At 27.3% G+C, this 11249-nt stretch overlaps 1 protein-coding gene across 1 annotated transcript; it reads left to right on the top strand.

The window, feature by feature from the left end:
- Positions 1 to 3522: 3522 nt before the first annotated feature.
- On the top strand, positions 3523 to 4817 carry LOC105363327 (uncharacterized). Its single transcript, XM_011500994.1, has 5 exons — positions 3523 to 3594; positions 3686 to 3913; positions 4038 to 4231; positions 4353 to 4463; positions 4673 to 4817. Exons 1-5 carry the CDS (start codon positions 3523 to 3525, stop codon positions 4815 to 4817), a joined length of 750 nt encoding a protein of 249 aa, XP_011499296.1.
- Positions 4818 to 11249: the final 6432 nt, after the last annotated feature.

Raw genomic sequence — 11249 nt, 5'->3', positions numbered from 1 at the left:
GAAAGATATCAATGCAACTATAACGTGATGCTCCCATCGAAAGAATGTGAAAAATAATTTTGGACTCTATGTGAATTCGGGTTATTCATTTTATAAATAAAACTGTCAGTTATCCCTTTGCTCATCTTGATTCTCTTAAAAATAAAGTATATTTAACGAATGGTCATAAATGAAATAAATATGAGAAAATATGGAAAATGTAAGTTTGTTAAATTTCCTAAATATTTCTGATAATGAGATCGTTTTAAACGTAAAAACGAGGATGACACGTTGAGATGAAAAATACAGAAAGCTAAACAATCAGAATAAAAGCGATAATAACTAGATATTCTGAATTGAAAAATAATACGTGAATAGAGGGTATAAAATTAAATGTGCATAGGTAACAGTTTGTATCGAGAACTTTCCTCTACATTTAATATGATAAGAATAAAAAGTAAAAAGTTTCAAATGTATCGTAATACTAAACATTTTCCTTTATATAAAAAATGAAATAATGATTTTTCGCAATTTGGTAAGTTTAAAAATTATATGATTTACAGGCAGTTTTGATCAAACAAAGTTCATAAATATAAAAGTACTATAAAATTTATTATTGTCAGGAAAAAAAGAAACTAAGATTTCTCCCATAGGCTATAGTATCGATAATATTAATAATAGATTAATAAATAAATTAATTATTTATTATTATTATTATTTCAAATTATTAAATTAAATTATTTTAAATTTCGAGAAAAAAAATTAGAGCATACTTTATTCGTTTAAAATATAGTAAATGATTTTATTCGTCAAAAGAAAATATTCAATTGTAATATAATGACCATTCCAAAAACAAACTATATATGTTATGTTTATTTATTATAATATAAATGTATTGAAATATGATTATTTCCAAAAAAATTTTAAACAATCTGAAATATTATTCGAATATACATCGATCGATTTCACTTCTTATCTGCTATGAATAATATTTAATTAAATTGCCAGTAAAAATTATATTTAATTTTTCCATCTGTCTTGCTTCATTGGTAATTTGCAAGTAAAACTTCATATCGATTAAACATCTTGCGAAGATTAGTCTTTCATCGTTATTTATAGAGCTCATCTTGTTTCGGTCTCCTTATTATTGCATTAGCGATCTTAAATTTACAATTATTCTCACGAATAATGATTTATCGTTGTTACAACTCTAGTTGAGTGTCTCTGTACTTTGTAGATTACTAGGCAGCATTAAAATTCATAGAAGCAGCGTAAACAAAAGAAGTCAAAAAGAAAAATAAAACCCTGTTGTCTAATGAAAACCATTATCGGAAAATACAGCAGCTTGAATAACTCACTGAGGTATGTTACTATCTTACGCATATACACACGCATGCGCACACAGACACAAATGTATGCACATGTGTAAAAACTATGCTGTGAAACGAAAGTTACGTTCAGTAAATGCTATTTGCATCGTTGTCATGCCATTTTCTATTACTATGTGTGTGTGTGTGTGTGTGTGTGTGTGTGTGTGTTCGTGTGTGTGCGTGTGTTCGTGTGTGTGTGTGTGTGTTTATGCGTGTATAATACCACACCACAGTTCAACAAACTTTGTCGAGAATAATCATGTATCTCACTCGAATTTCCAAGTACAGAAATTTCAACTTTTTATTTTCCTTTTCCTGATCTATTTATGTAATATGTTCAAATGTTTGTATTTTTCTTAATGTAAAAATGATAATTGCAATCGTCAAGTTTTAGACAACCAAATTTTACGAGGAAACAAGTTTTATCATGTTATAATAAATCAGTTTTATTATTTGAAATATCATTATTAATTTCAAAGTTATAAATCATTATTTAAGATTACATATAAAAGTATGCAAATTGACTTTTAAATATTCACTAACCATATATTGAAGCAAATGTTTCATTTCTGAAAGTCAATTAAAGTTCATAAAAGCTTCTAGATATTTAATTATAAGATGCTTAAACTAATTTAATTAGTCTTACAATATCTTAAAAATTATATGAAAGATAAATATGACGTCAATTTTTATGTCCTTAATTTATTTTTTATGTCCTTACATTTTCAAATAATTATATATATATATATATATATATATATATATATATATATATATATATTTATGTTATGTTAGATTGAAAAATATGTATGAAGTATCGTATTGTATGAATATGTTTTTCAAATTCTTTATCTAATTCATCATCTTTCATTACATCTATCATCAAATAACTTTTAATTATACAATGAAACAGGACCTTTGCCATTTATATTGTAGGTATTCTAATATGTAGGTATTCGAATATATTTATAATTGATGTAATAATAAATGCAAAATAAGTTAAGAACAATGCTACATTAAAATAAGTCTCACTGGATTTATTAAAATTTGTCTACTAAAAATAACAATTATTAAAGTGCATGAAATTCCAATGCAATAAAAATTAATGGTTAAGTAAACAAATTTTCTTTTTCAATACATTATAATATAAAAAATAATTTTCTACTCATATCCTATTCTGTTTTGATAGAATTATGTAATTAAGTAAGATGGTTTAATGTTAATTTTATTAATATTTACAATTCAGAAAATCATAATTCATCAAATATTAAATTATTACCTTACATGGAAAATATTGTTTACTTAAAAATTTTTAACATGCTTGTATCGTATAATGTTTGTATAAATATATTTCATTTTATTAGATAAAAAAATAAAATAAAGTAAAATAATTATGATTCAATGTACTAATGAATCTCCAGATAAAATTATCGAGCTTTACAAATACTCTAGCATATTTCCAAAGGAATGAATTATTGTCATGAGTTGAATTTATAATTGCATTTAACGAGTTTTGCATATGTAATGTACATAATCTGATTAAGTAAAATGAAACAGGTGGTAATAATATAAGAGGAGAATAAACGGATATTATATACAATATTTGATAATGTCCTTGTGCAAAGCAGCAGCAGCTTTTTTGAACTTCCTAATTAATAGAGAAAACTTTATTATAATTTGTAATGTAGGCATTATGAAAAGCGGTCAAAAAACAAGATAGACATCCTCGACGTTACAATCCTGTTTACATATTCGCTAAGAAGATTAGCATCAGCGGTGAAATATTTTAAAGCCTTCTTCCTTTTCTTACATCAACGAGCACCATAAATTATTCATGAAGCGAGGGCGCAGTTAAATAAAAGGCATAACCAGTGGCAATAGATACCGACATCACGTGGGATGCTGCGCATTCTGTTATCCGTAATGAATCCGTAAGGCGGTCGTTCTCGCTATTTTCGGGACGTTGATAATCCCGGGCGTTTCGTGAATACAGGGAAAATAGGAGTCTAGGACGTACGGAGTCTTGGTCTTGGTTATCGACATAACCAGAGGCTCACCATCGCGTCCAACCAAACATCCGGAAGCCCGAGATACTGATGACGTCAATCTACGGATCGAGATCTCGGTGAAGATGAGCGGGAAATTCGGATGAACGAAGGGTCCATACGGCACGATGTTGTCCTTTCTATTTATGACTCGTTTGGGTAACGCACCTCACGTGACCAGTCGTGCTAACAGTTATGACGTTTGACCGATTTAAGAGGTAACCCGCTTCCTTCACTCAACAATTCTCACCTTAGATCCTCTAAACTTGTCGTACGATAATGCTCATGTAGTACCTTCAGTCGTATTTTGGAAAGAAATCGGAGCTGAACGATAGTATTATTGACATGCGGTTATTATTTTTGTTAATAGGCACTATTGTGGTTATTGTGTCTGATAGGTTGGTGGCTGAGGAGCTTTGCTTTGTTAATAAAATGATGATAAATTCATCCAGGATTCCATCTACAATTCTTAAGAGGAAAAAGAGATCAATGACTTTTCCAAAGGGAAGCGCCTTTGTTGTGAGTACAATTATTCGTTATTGTCCATTATTTATTTATTTTTTTTTTCTTTTCTTTTTCTAACCTATATTTATCAAATATGTACGCATTGTGTCATAGTGCTCGTATTTTGTTTATTATTTAGCTAACAACAACGCTTCTCAAGTCCATTCAAATCCGACAACCAACCAACTGGAATCTTGATTTAGAATTTGACATGATCTGGCCAATTCCAGAGGGAGTCGATGTGCGGAAGCCATTAACCATGCGAAGGTCAATTTGGCCCCACAGACGCCAAAGACGCGAACTTTATGCTAATTTTGAATCGGCATTGGATAGGTTAATTTCTTATCTATCTCACTCATTATTATCTCATGACAATTTTGAGAAATAATTGTAAATAATCATAAAAGTCATTGTATTATCTTTATTTTTCCAAAATCTTTTAATATTTTTTCAGCCAAGGTCTGCCTGGAAGTCAGTGTATTTTACGTACTATTTGTGAATCTAAATTTATCTTAAATCCTCCGGGAATTTCTCTTATTGAAGATATTTTAAGAGTTATATTTAGGTATGTAACTAAAAGAAATAATTTTACTTTACTTTATAGCTTTTGTAATGCCAGCAATTCCATAGAAATTTAGACCACCGGCTAGCTTCAAATGCTTTTAATAACTTAAATAATAAAAAATCTTCTATTTTATGAAATGATATGTAATATGAAAGTGATAATAATACACGGTAATCGCATAATGTTTTAAAAAAAATTAATTTTTCTAGCTACCCTAGGAGTACTACAACCATTCACGATGATTATGATAAAGCACATTTGACAAAACTTGATTGCGATATTATGTACCCATGTCCATGCTCTCTTCTAGATCTATTGCTCAACTATCACAATGATGTAGAAAAATACAAATAAATATACAATTTATCAATTACATACAATCATTAGTTATTTTTCAAAAATAACTGTATACATATGTAGGATGCGATGAATTTTTTAAGTATCTGTGACGTAGAAAAGTGAGTGTAATACAACTGATAGATTGGAGAAGGTAAGATATCTCATTAAATGAGGATTAGCGAATGATCTTGATTGTCTTATACAATCCGGTAGAGAAGTGAGTTCTCTAGAAGGATCAGACACGAAAGTGCAATGTGACAGATAGTCAGGAACTTTACGATGCAGGATCCTTATCAGGATCCAAGTAGCACCAATATGTTACGGTAGTTGGAGTAGTAGTGTCAATAGTAGTAGTAGTAGTAGTAGTAGTAGTAGTAGTAGTAGTAACAACTAAAGTAGTAACTATAATCAATATATAACGTCTTTAAAACTTGTTTTTTTTTTGTTTCTTTGTTTCTTTGTTTGTTATTCAATACAAAAAAAAAGTTTTAAAAAATAAAAAAAAAATTTTCAATACATGCATCGACAGAATTTATATGTGTTAAGGTAAATTTGTGAAAATATTATCATTACATAAAAAATATTTTTATTAATTGTTATGGATAATCAAATAAATTAGGAATTTATGGACGATATTCAAACTAGTTAAAATACCTGTATTTAGAGCATTGATATTTGTTTTAATTTAAATGTTGAACAAACATCGTTTCGATTTCGTTTCATCAGACATAATCAAAATAAATATGAATAATATGAAATGATAGAAAAAGGATAACCAAAGCACACGAATATAAATATTATTTTGTAATTTCAATATTCAATATAAAAAATAATACTCGATCCAATTTAAACAGTATAATTTTACAATATAAACAATATAATTTTTAATCACTTATCCACTAATAATTATTATATCCATAACAATCATTTCAGATACTGATATTGCATTAAATTGAAAATTCAGACTTTATAATCATAATCTAAAAATTATATTCATTTATGATTTGTTCCACCGATACAACGGATATTAATCGCTCGACTATTTAATGTTTAAAAATAATCTTCCTCTTTTTTTCGAGCAATTGCTCCTGTCGACATGTATAATTCGATTTATGTCATGTTTACCATATGTGGCTAATTTGAAACGTTTCTATCAGGTGCACGTGCGCCTAAATAGACTCTTTGTGCTTGAATTTGCTTTGGCTCGACGTCGCCTATAATCACTCGAGAGCTGAATAATATTTACTATTATTTTTTCTCTCAGAATCGAGTGTTAGTAGAGCTATTATTGATTAATAAACCATGGATTCTGAACTGATAATGACTTATGCAATTGCAATAATTCTCTTATTTTACTCGTATTATAATTATTATAAATATTGCGATACGAGTCATAATGAAATATAATTGCAATTATAAATACTTTAGAAAAATTATGTAACCACAGAGGACGATATCCGTTTAAATGGATCTAAACGTTCTTAAATTAATCTTAAATTCGTAAAATCTATATTTTTACAAAATATTATTATAATTTTAGACACAATTAAACGCAAGTAATATGCAATTAATATAGCGTGTATGAATTATAATACAGGGTATTTAAAAGTTTTGCATTAGGAATTTTGAAAAATTGTAGTTTTACTTGTCAATCAATTAATCATTCGAAAATGCTTAATGGTTAAAAATTATGGTATTTAAAATGCAATAAAGTAAGAATATTTTCGTTGAAAGGAAATCAATGCCAGTACATTAAAGGATTTTATAACGGCAGCATAATAGTCGATATTCGTGTTGATAATAAACTATTTAAATAGATATAAAAGGCAAAATTAAATTTACGGGTTGAATGTTATTTAACATGTAAGTGACAAGTTCCGCAAATACAAGTCGTTAAAGACGTTATGCATTAGCACTTGTGGTTGAATGAACTTTCGTTCCTCGACCCTTTTATCTGTTAATCACCTTGTAAACTCTCGGGATATGCCAGAGTTAAACGAAAAGACGCAAAGAACCGCTTCAAGAGCTTTATAGCGCAGTATTCTTGGGAGAGAGATGTGTGTTGTCAATCGCATTCTTAGCTCCAAACACATGCAGGAGAGAAAGAAGTAGTGTGAATACGATTACTGTAAGTATTGCATTTTTATCGAAACTTATTTGGGGTAGGGATAATTGCATAACTTAAGTCATAACTACTTTTTATATAAAAAATGTCAAATATTTCATTTGCGAGAATTAAAAATGTATATGTAAGCATGACTTATGGTCTATATCGTAAACATTGTTAATGCGTTCGAAGGAAAACTTTTTTTTTCCTATAGTTTTCTGAAATTGAACATAAAGAAACTTTAAATTTTTTTAAGCATATAGGTTAAGTACATTATTTAATAATAAAATAATAACAATCTCAATTTAGTTTTTCTCTTTACTGAGCTTCAAGATATTTTCGTACAATATAAAAAGTAATTTGCGATATGCAATGTTTATATAGGCTTTCAAATAAAATTGATATTTCATGTCCTGCTCCACTATAAATAGATATGAAGTATTTAGTCGACTTATTGCAAACTTTGAAACTAAAATATATTTTTGCCATTAACGTGTGGAGCCTTAAAATATTTATGATTCATTAATAAAATTGACATGTAATTACTTATTCAGATATTCTTACGTTATTTTAATTTGCAATTAGCATCAAATTTCATTGCTTTGATTTTTTCATCTTACATATTTTATAAAAAAAAAAAAAAAAAAATTAGATAAACAGAAACAATACAATTGTAATATTTATAATATAAATAGAAGGATATTGATGCTATATAATACGTACTATTGTATAAATCACAACAACTATATATTAATATTTTTTACCTAAAGCATTGATAATTATGAAAATTGATAACGGGACATCATAAATAATATTGACATTAATAAATGCAAATTGCATATATTATTCGCAAAATATCTAAATTGAAGTATTCAAAAAATAGTTAGTAATTATTATGTAAGGATTTATTTTTTTAAATCTTATATTCTATTAAAAGTTAAATTAAAAATATAAATATTATATTTGTTCAAACATTTAACAACGTGAATTCAATATATTTGATATATATATTTTTATTACTTCAACAGAGATATACAATTTATTCATTATAGTTGTATGCGTCTATTGAGAAAATCAAATTAGCTTTCTCCTTATATACTTAATTGACTTTTATAAATTCTTAATAATTGTTAATTTTAACTTTATAATTAAGTTAATAAATTTTGACATTACCTTATACGAGAATTATTAAAATTAAATTCAGAACCTGAGTATGCAGAAAATGAAGAGAATTAATTTAATATATAACTAAATAATTAATATTTGAAAACGACGAGAGGTAGATAGATAGATAGATTGGAAGCGAAAGAGAGAGAGAGAGAGAGAGAGAGAGTGACGTATCAAGATTATTATTTATCATTAATACCATGAATTCAATTAAGGAAAATAATTTATTAGAATTTCGTAATAAGCCAAGGTAATCATTTTTTAGATTAATACATAGGAAAATAGAAATTATGATCTTTCCAATTTAAAGTATAATATATTAATGGTATGTTTTATTGAATTATTTAATAATTGATATATTTATTTGAATACTTTATTTTAAAAATATTAATTATTACTATTTAAATTGTTCCAAACTTACTTAACAAACACTGGAATCGAAAAGGTAGTTAAACATTGATTCAACTTCTAATTATTAATATTTTTATATAATTAATTTTTATATCGAATATGAAAGTTATAAAGTTATACATTACATGAATCAGACAAGCTGTTTAAAAAGAAGAATTATAGTTCCTTTTATTTTGGGTTTTCTATTAATCACAAATCTCCATTTGTTCGTGTCTTTCTATCTCTTTGCTTTTACAGTCACAATGTTCAATCATCATTATATATAAATATATATTACTATAACAATTTTTAAGTACAAAATTATGCATAAAATATTATTTTGTTATTCCGTTTATTATAGTGTATTGAAAATATTGTTGTAAATGAAATTTATTATTACAGATAAAATTTAAGAACAACAGATATCTAATGTTTAAAATTAATAGAAATTTTTTGTGCCCAGCAAATTCATCGCATTAAAATTTAATAACTTTATAAGATTATGTTAATAAATATACAATGTTTTATAATATAAATCCGAAACCAATTAATTTTCATTAGCATACTTCATTTTACTCTTAAGAATTTTTTTGTGCATTTACATGCATACTTTCTACACGTATAATTTATATGAATGTAATGTAACGATTTAAAATGAATAAAAAAATTTCCGTTCAATGCTATCCATGAGTAATAATATTCCTATTTAAAATATAATTATTTTTAATATGATACAAAATTTTATTTGAAAAGAGACCATTAAATTTCATTCAACCCCATATAATAATAATATTATATTCGATAGAAGATCTGAGAAAGTGCTGAATATATATTTACATTTAATTGCACTCAATTTTGATGTAATACGAACGTACTTTGCGAATGATCCATTCATTTTGCAAACAGTCGAATAATATAGTTTGAACGATAAATAAAATAATAAAATAATCAGTTTCGAGAAATAATTTTAATTTATTAACAATTAGAAAATCTGAACTTTGTCATGTATAAGATAAATTAAAACGTATTAAAACGTCACTAAGAATAATTGTTTCTATTTTGTATTAATAATTTAATTTTCAATTTGAAATATATTTTCAAATAAAAGAAAAATTTTATAATAAAATTAAGCGTTTGCAAAAATAAAAGATTTAACATATTGTCCAACGTCACGTTATCTATGAATGCCGTAAAAAATTAATCAATTATCCTTTAATTATAGTATTGAATAATTAATTTTCCATAATACACAAAACAAATATAAAGTTATAATTGGAAGATTTATATAAACCCTGCACGTTATAACCAATCAAACAGAATCAATAAATCATAGAGCGTTCGGACAAATTGAGCCACCATTCTCGATTGACCTTCGCGATTGATAAACGAAAGAAGCGAGAAGATGATAAGAGCGAGTATAAACGCGACCGCTGAATCCAAAGCAAGAGAAAGTATGATTTTATTTCTTCAAGTGATCATCGCCTTTATCAAATTTATCAAAATTTCAGCAGATGAAACGTAAGAAGTTAATAGATTATAGAAATTTAATCATATTATCCGTGCTGACTTTTTCACACGCAATATCGCTTATTGCTAAAAGGCAGTGATTGCCAATGGATTTTTATTGGTATAATAAATACGAAAAATGTGCAAAAAATGTAACGATGTACTTAGACAAAAAATTTATGAAATCTTAAACGTATAAAGCAGTGTTAGTAAAGTAATAACATTGAACTTTGAGTTAGATTATTTGCAATTGAGCGACCGTACATTATCAAGGGTTCGCTTGCTCAACTGTTGATATTAAGAGAATAAGTGACTAAGCTCTAACAAGTTTGTGTATGAATAGAAATTATTTGTTGGTTAGTGCAACACCGAGCTTAGACGAGGCTTATATGGCTGTCACCTATCGATCATTTTGTCTCCCGTTTCTCCGAGAACTAACAATTTCCTGTTTCCTAAAGAGCTTAGTGAAGTGAGTTACGAGATATTTCCTCAGCCAAGAAAGAATCGATCTTCCATTTTGTGAGGGAAGTTCTATCTACTGCGGCGGAGCTGCAATACTTTTCTCTTTCATTTTCTACACCAGTTACCCTACCATTAAAATGCCCTATAAATTTCTATCTTGTTCCTATTGACGATGACAATGGCTAAACAAGGTACAATGATCGACACGCCGCTTATTTTCGTTTTTTTTAAAACCATTTTGAGATCATAAAAATCGATAAAATCGCTGAGTGATTAGATTCATATTATCTGATTTTTTTCAATCGACTAATAGGATAAAATTAATAATATAAACTTTCAAATATATAAAGAGTGTACAAAATTTATTCAATGCAATTTATATGATTAAATTTATCACATTTTTGGCAGCCAATTACATTTTTTTGTTTTTTAAAATACAACAAAAAAAAAATAAGAAAGAAGCACTTGTATATATATATATATATATATATAAGTAATTTTGGATGTTATGCGTGGAAATGTGTATATGTCGCCTGCGTGTATTTGTTCCTAATATTACTATGGTAATACAAGTTTCGGCACAATATTTTAAAGTTAAAAAGTTTTTTTAAAAGTTTCGTACTCTACAGTTGATAAAAAATAACAGCAGTGACTGAAATACGCTTGATCTTCCAAATTCAGGGCAACACAAAGTGTATAGTCGGTAGAGTAAAGGCGGGTGTAACTTTGATTCGGTTGGACTGTAAGTGGCATGACTTCGTAGTGGAAATGGAGCGATAGAAGAATAGTCGGGGGCGGGGGGGGGGGGGGGGGGG

The sequence above is a fragment of the Ceratosolen solmsi genome, unplaced genomic scaffold, assembly GCF_000503995.2.
Source record: "Ceratosolen solmsi marchali unplaced genomic scaffold, CerSol_1.0 scaffold27, whole genome shotgun sequence".
Classification (NCBI taxonomy): domain Eukaryota; kingdom Metazoa; phylum Arthropoda; class Insecta; order Hymenoptera; family Agaonidae; genus Ceratosolen; species Ceratosolen solmsi.
This window is presented reverse-complemented; position numbering and strand designations above follow the sequence as displayed.